The 19283-nt window shown below is 38.8% G+C and overlaps 1 protein-coding gene across 7 annotated transcripts in view; it reads left to right on the forward strand.

Moving 5' to 3' along the window:
* PTPRM (protein tyrosine phosphatase receptor type M) overlaps window positions 1–19283 on the forward strand; it is a 490017-nt gene that overhangs the window by 255804 nt on the left and 214930 nt on the right. For all 7 annotated transcript variants that reach the window (XM_072152202.1, XM_072152207.1, XM_072152203.1 and 4 more), the window contains exons 10-11: window positions 279–480; window positions 2435–2537. In XM_072152202.1, coding sequence (XP_072008303.1) covers window positions 279–480; window positions 2435–2537 — 305 coding nt within the window. The remainder of the gene's footprint in view (window positions 1–278; window positions 481–2434; window positions 2538–19283) is intronic.

The following is a 19283-nucleotide window of genomic DNA, read 5'->3' on the forward strand; positions in this document are numbered from 1 at the left end:
TAAAAGGCAGACAACTTGTAGGTATTAGGCTAAGCCAAGAGCCATCTTTCACATTAGTAATCCATCTGGCTTGTATCTATAAAAGTAATAGCTCAGAACGGTTTTGGCTGAGTTCCTTCATTGGATTCAGGTTTTGAAGAGTCTAGAGGAATATGATCTGTTATCATAAAAGTCTGACGGTTCATGCATCAGAAGGGTTTACTAGATAAAGATGTAACACAAGCCAACACAAGCCTTTCCATTGACTTTCCATTAATTCTCCTTGCTTCTTTACACAGATCTCCTACAAGGCCGTCAGCTCCTTTGACCCAGAAATAGATTTATCCAATCAAAGTGGACGGATTATAAAGCAAGGAAATGAAACGCACTACTTGTTCTTTGGATTGTATCCTGGCACAACATACTCTTTCACGATACGAGCCAGCACAGCCAAGGGCTTCGGCCCCCCTATTACTAGTCAGTTTACAACCAAAATCTCAGGTATTACTTTGAATGATGGCAATCGTTTGTTCTCTAATCTTGCTATCTCTCCTTGTACATCACCATCTGGCTTATGAAGAAAATCCTGACTTGTAATAGTCATCATGTCAAAAATGTCATGAAAACGTGAACGCTTTCCTTCTGGGATATAATACTTCAGACATAAATGCATGATAAATATATGCAAAGTTCAGTGTGACACCTGAGCTTCCCTTTGTAATATCAGCTCCACCAGTAAGCACGTTACAGTTATATTAAACTTTTATGTCTTGCTGGACTAATATGGGCTTTTATCATAGCCTTGGGATCTACACGTAAGCTTACCTTTATTAAGTGCATCTCCTTACATGAAACTAGGTCATTGCCTCATAACACATTACCTAACGGAAACAGTATGTGAGGGGTCAAATCTCAGCGCATGAGAAGCCATTGAGTTAACAATTGCTAGGTTTCTCTCTAAAGAGCTCTATTTGCATAATTACCGAAAAGGCTTTCTGTATGCTTTTTTCATTAACTGTTGTGCCCATCGCAACTATTGTGCCCAATGTACCGTAGGTCATCCACCATATCATTTTGTTCAGTACATCATGAGTATAGTGAGTTAGTGAGTTTGATAATTGTGCTTACCCTCTTAATTTTTTATCCTCTTGGGTAAACAATCTTTGGTAACTATCTCTATCTCAGTACTTACTTTATTACCTGCAATTTTTCGAAATATTTGACATAACAGAATAACATATCAGACATTTTCAATGGTGTTGATCTGAAACCTAACAATTGTTAAATGAAGAGACATTAGGAACTATGGCAGTTTATTTCCGGTTATTTCCAAGCAGATGCCATCATAAAAGGCTGTATTTCTCACCCTTTGGAAAGACTGTGTGGTACTGTTAAGATAGTTAAAGTTTGAGGAAGTAAGAGTGAGACATATGCTCAAATGCATGTAATTCTGAGCAGATCATAATAGGATTACATGATCTGGATGAAATAACGCATCTTTGGAATTTTCAGATAAAAAGTTATAAGCTAATATGCCATCACCATATTCAAGGCAGAGCACATCCTTCTCTCTCCATTGGCAAAAGAGTGGCCATGCTGAAAATTGGTCGATACATAGTACCTGCTTTATCTTTTGCGGCACGGCCATCTGTGTCTGTCATAGTGGGGTGAGATCCAGAGCGCTCAACACATTGTAACCGTGAGGCATTGACCTCTATGGGAGTTGTGATCTGGTTGCAGTATATGAGGCCCGATCACAATTTCAATGCGGTCATGTGCATGAGGCCTAAGTGTGTCTAAACCCTGCTCAAGCTCCAAATTAGCGCCTAACATGAAATGCATGATGTAAAAGAATAAAAATTTTGGCATAAATGCATAATATGTATGTCCTAGAGCAGATTATACATAACATTAAAAAAGCTCAAACATGTTGAAAAATGTGAACCATAAACCCTTTTATTAGCTAGTATTATGGGTAATATTGGATCATAGAGTATTCATTTCAAGGGTAAACCTTTACTGTGTGAGGCGAGCTATAGAGTGGCGCCCCCTCTGCGCCATCCAGTAGTAATATATCAGGTTATTTTTTGGTGGGTGTATCCTCCATGAAGTGACACCAATGCTGACATGGTATGAGCAGACCCTTTTTTAAGTAGTAGGTCCTGCTCTGTAGTAGATAACTGTGCCCCTGATGCTGCCCCCCATCTTCCTTCAAGTGGTTCTGCCTGAAGAAAGAGGCTCAACTTGCCTCATGACTGCTGCTCCCCCTCCCAATAGTTATAGTGACAGAAGACTGGACAAAAGTAATCTAGTATAGAAATGAGAGGTCTATAATATTTAATTTCTATAAGATAAAGAGAAATATGAGTTTGTTGTGGGATTGCTGATTTGCAAACTGTATATGTAGATATATAAATGTCATTTTGTAGCTAAATCTCAATTTTGTGTATCCCAGCCCCATCGATGCCCTCATATGAACTGGAGACACCACTGAATCAGACTGACAGCTCCTTGACAGTTCTACTAAAGCCGGCTCAGAGCCGAGGCGCTCCTATCAGGTATGAGGAACAAAAAAAAGAGGAAAAGATCTTCTTAAAAAAATGTAATTGATTAATTTCTTGAATATGTTTCTAGGGATTACTTTTCACGCAGTGTACACTGTGTAAATCCGTGTCTGTATTAGGACTAATTAAATTAAATAACAGTAAAAGGGAAGGCACTTTGATGAGTGTCTGAGAATTGTTTTAATCATTTGATCCAGATGCAAGTGGTTGATTCTTTGAAGATGGAGAACAAAGCGGCAGCTTCGGTGTGTGGGTGGCTAATTCGCCCCGGCAATGTAATTGCTTGCTGTTATCAGCAAAATTCATGGTTACTGCAAATTTTTAATCTGGATTGTTTTACAGTTACCTTTCAGTATTAACCTATGTAAAGACTTTGCTTGGGTTTATTTTACCTTTGTGTCACAATAAAACAGGAGGGGGTCTTTTTAATGAACTTTTCTTTATAACCACTTCCTTATGTACAGTAGTTGCTTACACCATAAACGCAATCCGTTTCAGTTTAGTTTGAGGTGGGTTAAAGTCAAACAATAGCATGGAACTTTACTCCAGAACGTAGAATTATTTTTTGCTGGATTTGCATAAATTGAATTGTTGTGCAATTCTTAATTTGTATATGAAGTTTCCAGAGGGCACGTGACTTTACCTGCTACAACTAAGGGTTTCTTGAGATTTTGTATAAATGATAACCATTCTTTGCTTCACTTCCAGTGGTAACTAAACAAAGTACTAAGCATCTTTAATGGGTAGTTGTGTCTAGTCTTTACATGATCTGATATTCATTGTAGCACTGCATTATGTAATATCAGGTCATCATCTTGAAATTTAAGAACAGTTTACTTTGCATTTACAGTAAATGCAAAGTCCACAAGAGACTTTATAATGACAGCCTTACGTCAATATGTATGATCATCCTATCCTTCCTTTACAATGTGTAGTATACAGCTTTGTCAGGTCACATCATAAGCACCTAATCCCTGCTCATAACTCATTTACATAGATAATGCCATTCAAAGGGGTCCTACAAATTTTAAAAATTGAATGTGAGTCGTTTACTTACAGTAAGATAAGTTGCTTCCTGGTGTACTGTAGCTGAGATGTAAGCCCACCATACAGCCATACATGTTCCTGGTGGTAATCTCTAGCTTGTGTGATGTCCTGTACACTGAACATGGGGTCATTCTCCCATTCTCCATCCCTTCATGTATAGATTGTCCTCTTTACTTCTTCATGCACAGGGCTTTATAAATCACATCCTCTTGAATTCCATTGCTCCGAGCTCTCCTCCTGATCTCAACTCCTATATGTACAGACATGGCACATGCTGCTCCCCGGCCCTCGTCTTACTCTTTCCCTGAAGGGATTGTGTTTCTCATGCTGGGCAGCGCAAAAGTATGAGTAGCAGAACTGAGTTGTCTTGAAGACCAAAAAAATTACACCACTGCTTTGTAAAAGAAAATAAATATAGGGGCAAAATGATTAAATGATACACAGAGCACAACAAGATCATTAACATTTTTAAGAATTAATTTTTAGCCATGGTGGCTTCTTCGGATAAGTATTCAGAAAAGGGAACAAATACAAGCAGTTCTACGGTTACATACAGAATAGGTTTTATAGGTTTGTTCTAAAGTTGAATTTGTATATGAGTTGGAATTGGTATATTTTAAGTGTAACTTCAGACTTTTTTCTCTGTGACAGTTTATAATTTTGGGGTATCATGGGAACATGGATTAATAGATTAATAAGAAAGCTTCATTCTAGATGCCTTTGATAACTCTTATGTTGACCCTTCCAGCCTGGGGCTATAGTTCAGTAAATTACCTACTCCCAGAGAGTTTCACCAGAGGTCACAGGACACAGAGGTTTGTTTGTAACTAGGGGTCGTCTATAAGTTTGGTGTTTTTAAGTCAGGGACCAACTGTATAACATACATATGTGCTTCATAGGGTAGAAATAATGAGTAGTTTAATTGAAACATACCGTACTTGACTCAGACTCTCTATTCAGAACAGACTCCTTACAGGCAACACCTTATTGCATATCACATAAAAAAGAGAAAGTGTGATTCATGTTAAGCTTTTAGAGGTTTGCAGAGGGATATTGGTTTCGGATGATGAAATGTCTAGAGCCATCTAAACAGAATAATCCAGGTCATGAGGTAAACTTGTTGATTGAATATTATGGTTTGATCTCTATGACACACTATGTGAAGTTTGCCTGTGTAGTGTGCAGAGGCCACCAGATTCTTCATGAATCTGGGGCTCCCCTACAGAGTGCACAACTTTTTTTTGGTGCAACTTTAACATGGGACGTGCTGCACATTTCTGTCGCACTTGACGTGATAAATGTGTCCCATGGTCCAACTGTGAACAGGAACACCCATTTCTGTGCAAGATAGTACAGCTGTAACACAAATGTTTCCCGTGCACCAGAAATGTGTCTCTGACACTTTAGAAATACCTGTGCAAGCAGTTTGCACTGAAAAGAATGTGCAAAGTCAAAAAGGAAAGTGTCGCAGGGGCATTAGTAAATGGGCCTATGCATATAGAACAATAGGAAACGTGACATTGCTTATAGAGAGGTCACAGTATTTTATATATATATGTGTGTGTGTATATATGGCATATGCATATTAATTGTGTTGGTCTGACGGGGTCATGTATTATAATCAACTTATGGAATAGCTTGTTACCAAAGGTTGTACCAAATGTTTATGGATCAACTTCATTAGCCTTACTTTCTATTTATGGTGTGGTTTCAATGGCAGATCTACATATAGGTGGTATGGGCGGGCGCCCGGGCCTTTGGCATCTGAGGGGGATGGGTTGTAACAGCATGTTTGAGGTTCATCATTAAATTACTTTTGTGAACAATACAAGATTAAGGATATAGAGTATACAGAGGATAAAGAGTAGTACTTAAGTCCTAACAACCGGGCACATGTTGGTTTGAATGCTGAGGGGGCCCTAGTCATGTGAACAGCCCAGGGCCCGTGGGACACTTAATCTGCCACTGTGTGGTTTACATTAGATAGTCTTATTATACCACATATGGATGCATTTTGTATACAATACATATAAGGCAATCTATAGTGTCACAGTAGGTTGCCACATAACCTACCGTGACACTATAGATTGCCTTGTAGTGTATAAAAAATGCATCCATATGTGGTATAACGAGACTACCGTATATACTCGAGTATAAGCCGACCCGAGTATAAGCCGAGGCCCCTAATTTTACCACAAAATACTGGGAAAACCCATTGACTCGAGTATAAGCCGAGGGTGGGAAATGCATTGGTCACAGCCTCCCCAGTATATAGCCTGCCGAACCCTGCCCCATAGTATATAGCCAGCCAGACCCTGCCCCAGTGTATATAGCCTGCCAGACCCTGCCCCACTGTATATAGCCTGCCAGCCCCTGCCCCAGTGTATATAGCCTGCCAGACCCTACCCCAGTGTATATAGCCTGCCAGACCCTGCCTCTGTGTATATAGCCTGCCAGCCCCTGCCCCAGTGTATATAGCCTGCCAGACCCTGCCCCTGTGTATATAGCCTGCCGCCGCTGCCGGACAGATCGCACAGAAGATATACAGGGGTCGCCGGAAAGGTTTAGATATATTTATTTTTTTGACTCGAGTATAAGCCGAGTTTGTTTTTTTCAGCACATTTTTTTGTGCTGAAAACTAGGCTTATACTCGAGTATATAAGGTATATATTTTTATTTATATTTGTATGAATTAATGTTGGTAGATGGAATTCAGTAGTGCATGGTTAGTGTCATTTCTATATACCGAGAGACACACGGTACAACCATAGCAAGTTTAGTGCTGTTTAGAGTATATTTGCTATGCACTGTGCACTGATGTTATATTATTAAGGACTGCTTTGGAATGGATTTGAATGATTAGCCTGCTTTCAGGCACAATCCCATATACTGCATAAGTAGAATCATTTCTATGCTGTCAGAAATGTATTACCTTCCTGCAGTCAGATGTGATCCAGTCAACTCCCATAAGATTATTTTCCATTATTTGCTGTATTAAGTCTATCTTTTCCCACCTTCAACATGGCCACATATTGAGAAATTCATATATTTTATGTCCCTTTTATAATACAATATTTAATCGGGTAATATTATCTACTATTACTAGTTTACTTTGTAATTCAGAATAGGCTTGTATTGTGTCTCGTTGTTTCATGGGATCAAGATTAAAGTCTATATCATAAAATTACATTTCCTGCTTCTGTAATGCTAAATCTTTGTCTATTAAATCTCACATTTCTGTATAATCATGAATCTAGACAGGAAATCAAACCCTTTCTGGCTGAAGTATCTCTCATAAATTTATTCTGTTTACTTCCAGCCAATAAAAAAATATATGCAAACTGAAAATAAGAAAAAAACAACATCAAATTACATTTGGAAGGAAAATCTTGAAGTGGTGTATTGTTGAATACAAAATATATGAAAAAAGGTCCATATTTCCCGGTAGTATTGTAGTTCAAACTAATATAGCAATACCAAATGCAGGTACATTCAATTTTTCGAAGCCTTAAAAGCCGACTTTAGTCATGCTTGACTACCTCCAACCATTAGAGGGAGCGCAAGAACTAATTGATATATATAAATGGGGACAAACTTACCCTGTGACGTCCCTTCAGCTAAGGCCCTGCCTACAGCAGATAAACCACCCTGACAAGGGCGAACCCACTCTCAGGAACGTAACTGAGTGACCTTACAACATGACAGGGAAGACTTACTTCGTCTTGCAGCTGCTGGACGGTGGAGCTGACAGGTAACAGAAATACTGAGTTAGACTAGTGTTCACACAGGTACACAGAATACTAACACAAGTCTGAGAAAGGGAAAGCGGAATAACACCGGGAGAGACGCAACACTGAGGGACAAGCAACAGATCCAGACAGACAAGCGAAGTCAGATGGAACCGGGTCAAAACCAAGATGGCAGCATAGGTACAGAATAGTATAGCAATAAGAATGGTCGGTCGGCAAAGTAGAAGTCAAAACATAGCAAACAGCAAGAAAAACCGTAGATACAGAGATGAGACTGAATAACCAGCAAGGTCTGATGGGAGTAGGCAGGTATATAAGGCAGTTCCCAGACATACCATCAGGCTAGTAACCCTTGCTGTGTAGGGCTGAAATGCAAAGAGCAGGGTGTGGCTCATTAATCAAAACAGAGAAAAATAAGCCACAGTTCACACACAAATTAACGCCACCTATTCTGCCAATTGCGGATAGAGGAACGTTTTGGCACGTACGTTACACATGTGGCATTTTACTTCTTTGTTTACTCATCAGATCTGATGCACTGTATTATAAAAACAAATTCACACTGGTAAGAAAAATGTAAGAAAAACTAACAGTTGTCCACAAATTTTGATTGCTAGAAAATAAATCTCTCAAATTTATAATGGGAGTGATGTTAGCAGTTATGCCACCTGGCTACTACACAGAACATTGATCAACTTAGTCTTCTGTATTTTGCCCTGCTGGAGAAGGGGATGTGGAACCCTGCCACATACGTGTGGCACCGTACTACTGCCGGGCCGCCATTGTTGTCTATGGGGACGTGTTTGTGGCCGCATATACATCCACCTAGACGGCCATGTAAATGCACCCTTAGCATGTTTAAAAATGCAGCGGTTATTAGTCTACTTTCAAATCTCTTTTTTTGGACATGCATGAATGTGTGCAAAAACGATATTGGCTTCCTTCTGGCATCTGTTTGACACCTTGAACATCCATCCAATCACTGGCTGCTGACAATGTTCACCCGTCCTCTAACTTTCAGGCGAGGGTGCTGAACTAGAAGACATCTCCCACTCTATGGGCATACAGTGGACTACACTGCTATCCCTCATTGTAAGGATACATTAGGTAAAAAATATGAAGCACTTGAAAACTAATGTGAAAGCGTGGTCTGACTGTTTCTGACACATAAACCAAGAAATAATGTAATAGGGACAAAGTTTTGGTCACATGATCCGACTGTTTTATGCAAACCGGCTGTGTTGACTTTCGGATGATGTTGGGAGAAGGAGAAGCAGGCATTCTGTATTTTTAATCTCCAGTTTTCACAGAAGATAAGCCACAAGCTATGTGGGGTGTCTGCCAGCAGCTTGCTTTTGTTTCTTCACACACTTGCACTTTCAGCCTAACCAAACATATGTTTATCTATGCTGGAGTTACAGGGGTAGCTGAAGGCTGATGAAGCATTTAGGTGCCAGCCGCCTGTAGTGCACGGCCAGTGTAGGTACAAATAACCTGTCATGACCAGACCTCTCTCTACAATAAGTGATACTCTTACATTTATGCATTCTGGAATGTTGTCCTGGTGACTTTCTATACTTGCAAGTGCAATTTTGACAAGTAGCTGATACTTTAGGATGATTGATTATAAGTAAACTACACATCAAACCTGCAGCTGCTTTCAGAATAGTGCAAGTTCTATACAAAATCCCCAACAAATCCCAAGCTCTGAACTGGTATAAACATTTTCCCACATTGCACTGTGGGAAAATTTATTATATTTTTGTTCAAGATAATATCTTGTTTTTAGCAGATCTTGATGCAGTTTCCATAGTAACCACCACAAGGACAGTATTGGTGCAGCTTGTTAACTTTGTGTTAGCGTCTTGTTTTATTAAATCACTTTAGGGAAAAAGGATTTACAGGATTTATACCATGTCTGCGGGAACACAAGCAAACTGTTTAATTCACTGACATTAGGTGGCTATGTATTCTGAGTTGTCTTCCTACGATACATGGATAGATAGAGGATATATTTCTCTTTCTGGTCACCCTAATGTATTCAATTAAGACATTCTTCGGGCGATCACTATATTTCATTTATTCCCGGGACCCGAAAGAGGTGTTATTAAGTAGGTGCAGAAAAGAAGGGCACACTCATCACATTTATTGGTTGGAAAGTGTATCCACTTCACACGTTGCTTCAGATCATGTATAGCATCAGTATATCATACCCGTATTGTCACAATCTATATCGGTCACTGTCACCAGTTCAGTTTATCTATCTCAAACCCACCCTTGAGGAAACCTATATACATTAGTCAAAAGCAAAACTGAAGATACCATTCATTCCTGGTCCCAGTTCTGCAAAACAACTCCGCTTACTATTGAGACTCCCTATGTAACTTATCTGACACAGCACAGTCTTGGGTATTATGCTGTTTTGTTTTCTTCTCCAATCATTTGCTTACGGGCAACTATAGAATAACAAATTCATGTGAGAAGCAGCTCTCTCTTCACTCTCGGAAGGGGAAGCAGATATAACGTCTGTTGATATCCAGGGGATGTTACATTAATGTCCATTGCTCCACTAGGCTAGATACTTGTCTTGTTTTTTACTCCTTTGAAAGGATAAGTTCGGAGGATTCCCAATTTATCCTTACAACAGAGGGCACCAGTGTATCCTATCGTAAGCTCATAGAGTGGGATATGTTATCTGGTTTAGCCTGTCCCCTTGAAAGGATATTTACATTACCAGGGAAACACCTGCAGTTTTCCGCTGAGCATACCCCAGTGATGGATGCCATACAGTTGCACCCGTTCCTCATAGGCTGTTATGGCCTTCACTGAGCATATACCGTTACTTCCAGCATTAAAAAATGCAGAGTTTTTGCATGTGTTTCATCCAGTGTTTCCTGTGCAGATGGTGGCATAAGGATGTCTCTGTTTGCCAGTAGAAGTCTATGGACACTTTTACTGTGTAAGTCAGAAGCTTTCCTTGTGTATATGCTAAACGTGTACAGAAGACAAGATGTAAATGTAGCCTTAGTCACCGCCTAAGTTTTCAGCATCCTGTAGATTTAACATACTGGTAGGTTGATTAGATTGTGAGCCCCATTGGGGGCAGGGACCGATTTGGCAATCTCTGTATAGCGCTGCGGAATTTGTGTGCGTTATATAAATAAAGGAATTATTATTATTGATAATAATAATTATAATATCGCACAATAATTAAGACTACAGCTGTTCCTGGACCTCTAAAACCAATTTCAGCAAAAACTACATTATCTTTCTTAGCTAAGTTACCGTAGGCCCTGACAATTGATTAGTCACTTCTCTATAGAGACCCGGCTTCCTTCTTTTTTTCCACTAAGCTGCTTGTTAGAATATTATTCTTTTCTGAGACGTGTACAGGATTTCAGCTATTGATCCAGGCTGCTAGGTCAGCCTAAGATTGGAATAAAAATCATTGTGAACAAACGGCATTATCTTTTTTCCTAGTTTGCCATGGCTAATGGTAGGATTTGATAGTTACATGAACATTAGTTGAGCAGTTGTGAGAATGGAAAGAGGGATTTATAGGAGCGCTGACCTGTACAGTTCACAAGGTAGGATAAACAGTGTAGAGCTGTCTGCGAACCTCTGAGTACTTGTAGGAAATAATAAAGATGGCATTGACATTCTGCTGGTGTAGGAGACACAGAACATCTCAGACTAGGCCAAGCGGCATTATTTATTTACATTTAACATCACACATCTCGGCAGCTGTGGCATCAGTCATCAGATAATGAAATGGAACCCCCATAAAATGCTGACTTCTCACTATATCTTTGATATGCAACAGTAATAGTAAGGTTTGCATCTACAGATTACATTAAAGGCACAGTAAACACCTAACATGTTTTTATTCCATTCTAAGGAAAGGATTGTAATTTTTTTAAACTTTTAAACTTTTTTGTTTTTATTTTTTAGGCCCCCTGGGATAATTGAATCCTAGGGAGTCTGATTGCTCATTCAATATACTGCAATACTACTGTTTTGCAGAATAAAGTTAATCTGCAACATCTGAATAAGATCCTATGTCTGGAATTGTCTGATTTAGATTGCTCTGTTACAGCCATGCAAGTCTTGTATGTATTCTGCATAATGCAGAAACAATCCGCCATGTATGGAGAAGGCGCAGCCCGTGCACCATCTCTATTCCTCTTAATGATGAGCTTAAGGGGTAAAGTATTTTAATTTCTTAATTTAATTGTGATTTATATCTTTGTAAGGCCCAGTTCACACCTGTGTCCATTTAAGAAGAGTGTAACAGAAGCTGAAAACAGAAAAGTAATCCGTTCACCTTCCCCATAGAATTTAATGGACCTTCCGATGCATTTTGTTACGCATCAATTACTAAAACGCACAGTTCGTAATGTGGAATGGAATATGCTGAACATATATGTGAGCTTAGCCTAACAATGTTGTAATGAAAGTGAAATCCAATTGATAAACATATTGAACAGGCTTAATCAGACTGGGGGGGGGAGCCTTTTACAAGATTGGGAACATGGTGCATCAGGCTTGACATTCCCCACCACCGGCTTCAGCCTCTTAGTATATATTCTGTGCGTAGATTAATTCTACTCCAGGTCTGGCCTGGTGTAGAATTTAGCATTTACAACTTAATTTTTAGTAGATATGGGTTAAAACATAAATACATACATAAAACATACAACGACCACTAGTACCACTTTCCAAGCCAAACTTGGATCAAACTGTAGATCAAGTTATACAAGGCTTTAGATCTAGCTATACAAGGCATGGTAAATGCCCCATTGTAAATATAAAATAACAAGGCTATTTAAAACATAAATAATTGGAAAGAAGAGATTGAAGTTTCTAAACCTTTTATTAATGTAAAAATGTGCCCATGTCACTACAGCTGGCATTTTAACACAGTAAAATAGTACTTGGTTGCTAAGCACCATGCCAGGAACCTGAAGAACATCACTCGACCGGAAAGTTTGAGAATTCCTCAAGATACACAATAGATTGTCTTAACTTTTTTGTCAAAGTGATAAATTATTATTTAAGGGAAATAATTTATTTTAAGTACGAATTCAAGGAAGTAGATTGGTTCCAAAGAAAGTGGTTTAAAGGCTGGCACAAGGTTGATGAATCTTTGTATCATGACCTCCTCAGTTATTGCTTACGGTTAGCTTTTTAATGCTAATGTAAGAAAATATGTGGCTACACAGTAAATTCCCCCAACTCAAACCATTGAGCAAAGGTTACAAAATTTGTCCATTTTGCAGCCTCTGTGACCTTGTTCCATACATACAGATATTTGGATAAGATATTGTATTTGGGTCTGGCAGTGACTCCCTTCTACCTAGTGTTCACAGCATTCCCCTGACAGCTATTGAAGGTGTGTAGCCATCTTTAATGTGCCCTTATGTTATATATTCAGCAAAACCAGAGACTTTTGGAAGGACCACATGACATTCTAAGGTTTGTCCCACTGCAGCCCTGATAGGAAACACTGGAGGTAGGAGATTTTCAAGATACTCAGAAGAGATATAGGTCCTCAAGAGTGGGTTCAGAATAAGCATTCAACTGACAACTGTAGAAGGTATATGGCCACTTTAGGCTGTTATTGATGCTTAAGCCATATTCATGTCCGTTTTTACCTCTCTGTAATTGAAAAACAATCAAGTCATGGCTTCTGTTCAAAGGCCCAAGCATTCTCTTAGTTTAATTGTGGCAAAACAAAATGCCTCATTGTTCTGGGCCTAGTAGTCACGTGGGCAGTCCTGTGGGTGGTAATTGACAATCTGAGGTCAGTTGCCTCTGAGCGGTCCAAGAAACTCACAAAGTGTGCTGGTGAAACCGAACCTCATATCACTGAACTAAACTCAGTATGTCAGTTAGGTCCAGTGGTTCGAGGTGCAGTCCAGAGTGGTGAGGCTTTTTTATATATTTACTATTGATTTTGTTGCATAAAAAAACAACCATTTAAATTCAGATAAGGTCCTTTTACTTGCTAATTGCAAATAAAGAAATTCCGTATACAGTTCAAAACATAAGCGTTACAATAAGAAATATGCTTTTCGGTTCACCAGAACCTTCATCAGCTGGTGACTGCTTGGTTTCTGTGAGTTACATAAGATCCTAGTATGCAAGACTTCCTCTTCCGGGGAGGCTGGACTCCGTATTAGTCATGGTATATGGAATAAAAGAAGAATTTTTGTCTTTCACCATCCTTGAGGTCCCGGGAATTTCTGTATTCACAAACAACTTGGTATCCACGATCATGGGGAACAGTGAGCTGGGTGCCGGCCCATTCTATATTGTAAACAATTTCTAATTGCAACCAGATCTGTGATCCTTCATAGATGGCAATCCACTTCACCACCCTCCATATCTGATTGGGCTCAAGAAATGCTGCAAACATTCCATATGGAAGAACTTATGGAAAAAGTTGCCAGTTCTTCAGAAAAATTCTTGAAGGTGTGGCGGCCATGGATCATGTTCTGGGGCTCTTAAGGTTTTCAAGACTAGCTAGAGGGTGGTTGAATGACCTAAGGGGTTGGAGAGGTAGTAAATTAGTTCCCTTTCCCTCTCCATTCCCTTTTGCCTGTTACTTTATTTCCTCTCTGTTCCGTTGCTACTTATGCCCCTCTGAATTCCCTTTTATCACCTCATTCCTTATTTTATTTTCCTCTTATGTATGTGCATTCTGATTCTTCTTTACCCTTTGAAGCCGCATTCTCAGAACCATTGAGGTGTAACAAGATTTCAAAGGCCCTACTGTCTTTTCCTTGTTATGTCTCCATTATACATCATTTGACCTCCCTTATTCTCAGAATTACTACCTTCCCTGCTGACCTATCCTAAAGACCAGTGGTGGCAAACCTATGGCACAGGTGCCACAGATGGCAGTCAGAGTTCTCTTTGTGGGCACCTAGGCCATTACCAGAGAGGCATCTTCCTGCAATTCCAGAAAGGCCAGGACTTGCTTTGCTAAGTACTATTTTAAAGCAACAGTGCTGCCTGGGACTACAAGAGGAGTGGAAAGGTGTGGACACTTCTGGCTTATCATTGGTGCTCCTGCTCCAGGCCTGACAGTTCTTTCTCCTTCTTTCTACTGTATTGGTATACATTAGGTTACTGATTAAATTGCTGTTTTGGCACTTTGCGATAAATATGTGGGTTTTGGTTGTAGTTTTGGTCTCTAAAAGGTTCATCTTCACTGCTATAGACCTTTTTGGACTCTGAATGCATCATCCATCTGGTCACCTTTATCTTACTGGATTACAATCCTCCATAGATTAGAAAGATACAGGAATACTCAGACAGGTACATAATCTACCTGTTGAATGATTTTTTCTTTAGCTCCATGTGACTTCTTGTGGCCCTGCGAGACTATATTTACAAATTCTACCTAATGTTCTTGTGATTTTCTTATTTACTATATGGCTTTGTTACTGTATATACATTTAAAATGCTCAATAAAATTGATTGGACATAAATATAAAAATTGTCATGAAGCATTCCATAAATTCTTGAAAAATAATTATAAAATAATTATAGGGTACATTCCTATTATGCATTTCTACTTTGGAAATCAAACTTTTATGTTTGCAAATAAAACATTGAATCCAAGAGCACTTGAAAGTGGCCACAGATGGTGGCCTATTGCCTTGTTTCACGTAAAACAGTATGTTTGATTTACAGCTTAGGGGTCCATTTCCTTTTTATTGAAGTGGGACTGAAATAATCGCTTGCAGTGAGAAATGTAATTCTTTATGTTTTTGTTGTCTAGGATAACCTATTCCTAAATCTCTCCTGCAGCATTGTTTTTGGCACCATGAATGAATCATTTTTATAGACAACCATTTGATCTGTTTGTTGTCCAGTGTGAACTCATTATGACTGCTAAAATAGAGAGGTTGCGTGTAAAGGAAAATGTCTTTGTCTCTTGAGATAAGAAACTGTGCAGCTCATTTTTTCTTTGTGTTGTATTGAGATCTATGTTGTTAAAAAAACTAAAAGAAAATTCACATATTGTATTAATATGTAATATGTTATAAAAGAAAACACAACAAAGTCTTTTTGTTATTAGTACGTATCATTCTTTATGGTTTCTAATAACTAGAGATTAGTGGACCCAAACTTTGTGTGCATCCTGTATTGCCGGATTTGCGGCCATACAGCCAAACCTGGCGAATTGATGCCCTTATTTACTTGGCAAAGCTGTAATTGGACAGGGGCCTACCCTGGGCAATCACAGTCATAGCTTGTAGGTAGGGGCGTCAATTTGGCGGATTCGCTGTACGGTAGCACTGGATGACCTGAAAACCTGACCCAAACCTTTATGTTGAGTCCGCTCATCTCTAATATTTACATTTAATTCATCTTTCTTTTTAATGTATTTACTATTACTTACTGTCAGCGTATCTAAACGCTCTTGCCAAACTTTGCAGTCTGAAGGGATTGTTGCTGCCAAGTTTATACAGTCTTATTGATTAAAAATCAAGATACAAGTAGGCACATGCAGTCATGCAGGATAATGTTAAAGATCTCAGCCTTGGAGCATGAATATGTGATGTTTGCCGTTAGATAAATATTTTTGTTCAGATATTGATAAATTCAGGTCATTTGATAACAAGAGCCAGCTTACAATCAAGCTCCTACTATAAAATAAAGAAAATTATAGAAATAATAGAAAATAAGCTGAAATGTTATAGTCTTTATACATAAGAAAGTGTCTAAAATTTTCCATCTATTGAATACTGCCACTTCTCCTATTTCTCAGAAGTATAGCCCTATTGGGAATTGGAGCAGTGAGATGTGACCAATTACTGGTCACCATTTTCAGTCCGATAAAGAGGGATATATATATATATATATATATATATATATATATATATATATATATATAGTGAATGGGCTTTGTATTTTTTCAAGTACATTTGCACTTGAAATCTTTACTGCTTATTTAATGCAGAAAAGATAATTTGCTTTACAGTATGTGAATTGCTCTAGGATTCCTTAATCCTCATTTATCTCTATGATTTTATGTAAAAGGACATAAGAGGAAGACATCAGCAATGATCTTGTAGAATTATAATGGAAAGGGATATAAGCATTTCAAATCATTTAACCCCTTCCCAACATTTGACGCAATAGTACTGCATGGCGGGAGGTGGGTTCCAAGCTATGTAGTGTAATGCAGTCTATGGAGTATGTTCATAGGCTGCAGGGTGACTTGAACAAACTGAATGTTTGCCCACTTGGCAAATGAGGTTCATTGTAGTTAAATGTAAGGTTATGCACTTGGGGGCTAATAATCAAAAGGCAAAATATGTCCCTGGGGGAGTAAATCTGGGAGAGTCCCTTGTTGAGAAGGACCTGGGGGTACTAGTAGATCATATATTGTATAATAGCATGCAATGTCAATCAGCTGCCTCTAAAGCCAGTAGGATCTTTTTATGTATCAAAAGTGGTATGGACTTTCGTGATAGGGTTGTAATATTACCGCTGTACAAGGGATTGGTTCGGCCTCACCTGGACCGGTCCATAAAAAGGATGCCCTGAAGCTGGAGAGGGTTCAACGTAGAGCCACAAAAATTATAAGGGGAATGGAGATTCTTAGTTATGAGGAAAGATTAAAACAACTAGATTTATTTAGTCTGGAAAAGAGATGGCTACGAGGGGACATGATTATTTTATATTATGTGGGAGATTTGGCCCAGCAGAGACCGTGGTAGCGGGGTGCTGTGATGCAGTTCAACACAGTGACACCAAAGTACAGTCCAAAACAGGTCTCGCCTGCGTTTATTGTAGCAGCAAAATAAAACAGCCTTTACATTCAGGCATTAAATAAACAAAAATCCTACCCGTCAGGGTGCTAACTATACAGGTGTTCACTAACTCACCACTATAGAAAATCACTTGGCTGCTCCAGGCACAGAGGTCAGGGCTGTGTGCTCTCCAGCCTCCTTCCAGAGAGAGACAACACTTCCAGCTCTGCTGAGCGGTTTTAAAAAGGCTGATTGGGCTGTTCCCACCACCTGTGTCCAAGGTGCTGGACACCCAACCTCAGCACTAAGGCCTTGCATAATAGCAAAACCTAGGGGAAACATACCGCCCATCCACAGTTAACCCCTTCAGTGTCTCACAATAAATATATGAATGGTACATACAAATAATATGGTGGTAAGTTCTTTCAGATTAAATCAAATCAAAAAAATAAGGGGCACTCTCTTTGTCTGGAGAAATCAAGGTTTAATCACCAGAGGCAACAGGGATTTTTTACTATGAGAACTGTCAATCTGTGGAATAGCCTGCCTCAGGCGCTGCTCACAGCAGGGACAGTAGAGAGCTTCAACAAGGGTCTAGATGCCTTTTTTACACCTAAATAACATTGATGGTTATGTTATATTCTTTCCCCTAAATCCCTTCCTCATTCAATCTCTTCCTCATGTAATACCTTACTTGATTGAACTTGATGGACATTTTTCAACCGTATAGACTATGATACTTTGAACCCCTGTAAAACAATTAAAGGGTTAACAAACTTTATAAAAGTTGTTTTGCATACGTTGAGGGGTGTAGTTTCTATAATGGTGTAATTTATGGGGGTTTACTTTTATTTAGGCCTCTCAAAGTGACTTGAAAGCAGGTCCATCAGTAGCAGGATTTAGCGTTTTTTTATGCAAATGTGAAAAATCGCATCTAATGTTCAAAGCCCCATAACATCTTACAAAAATGAGAGTATCCATAAAAAACCATGGACACATAAAGTAGACATTTGGTGAATGTTATTAAGTTTTCTTGCAGTTTTTTTGACTATGTGTGGAAAAAGTAGATCATTTTGAATTTCGAAAGTCAAGAATTTTTCCAATTTTTCACTAAATATCTGATTTTCTCATAAATAAATGCAAAACATACCACCGAAATTTTTTAACTTACATGAAGTACAAAGTGTCATGTGAAAACAATTTCAAAAGCACTTGGATATGTTAAAGCGTATCAGGAATGGCCCGTGTCAGGAAGGTGAAAAGTGGCTTCAACGTTATGGTTACATCCATCATTCTGTAGTGAGATAGATTATCTGCAAGGAGAAAATATTTAAGAGAATTTACCCACCCAAATGTAACCCAAATTCAGAAAAACTGCAAAGTGGAGTTATTTGGTACATCACATTTCAGCACAAATACCTGCTGTCAAGTTCATTGGTGGGTGGGGGGTGAAGATTTAGGACTGTTTTGCACCCATAGGACCATTTCACCTTGCAGTCTTGGGGGACTGTATTAATCCATTTCGGCCAGACTTTTGGCACACCTTTACTTAAAAAAAATTTCAAAAATGCCTTACGCCATATTTATGAGGTTTTTAGACTTTTTTTTACACTTTTGCAACATGTGTGAATGAGGGTGTGTGTGAAAATAAGTCTAAGCTGCACTAAACCACCTAAAAGAAGGTCTACAATAGGATGTTTAAACTCTACAAAAGAGTTTGTCTAACTCTACACTATATTGATAAATTTCCTTTCCCTTGGAGTCCACCATGAACTGCTCTGTATCTCAAACTAGTCTATAGTGAAATGTAAGGCTTTATGGTCAAAATCTAAAACGGGATCATGCAATGGACAATGAATCCAAGCAGACCAGAAAATCTACAACAAAATGGCGACAAAAGCCACCGGTTCGAATGCAAACCTCAAACTAATGAGCATGCTGTGGGGAGCTGTGCATAAATGAATGGCCATAAACCTTAAAGAACTGAATCGCAATTGAAAGGTAGAGTAGGCCCAACCTCTTCGACAATCTAGTCATAAAGAAAATGATGACTTCATGAAGGTGGTTCTATGAGCTATTAATTCATGGGTGGGGAATAGTTTTTCACTCATGACTTCTCAATATTGGCTTCATTTTTGTTAAATTAATTGTGACTCTGGAAACTTTTTTGTAAT

This window comes from Engystomops pustulosus, chromosome 5 (genome assembly GCF_040894005.1).
Source record: "Engystomops pustulosus chromosome 5, aEngPut4.maternal, whole genome shotgun sequence".
In the NCBI taxonomy this organism is placed as follows: Eukaryota; Metazoa; Chordata; class Amphibia; order Anura; family Leptodactylidae; genus Engystomops; species Engystomops pustulosus.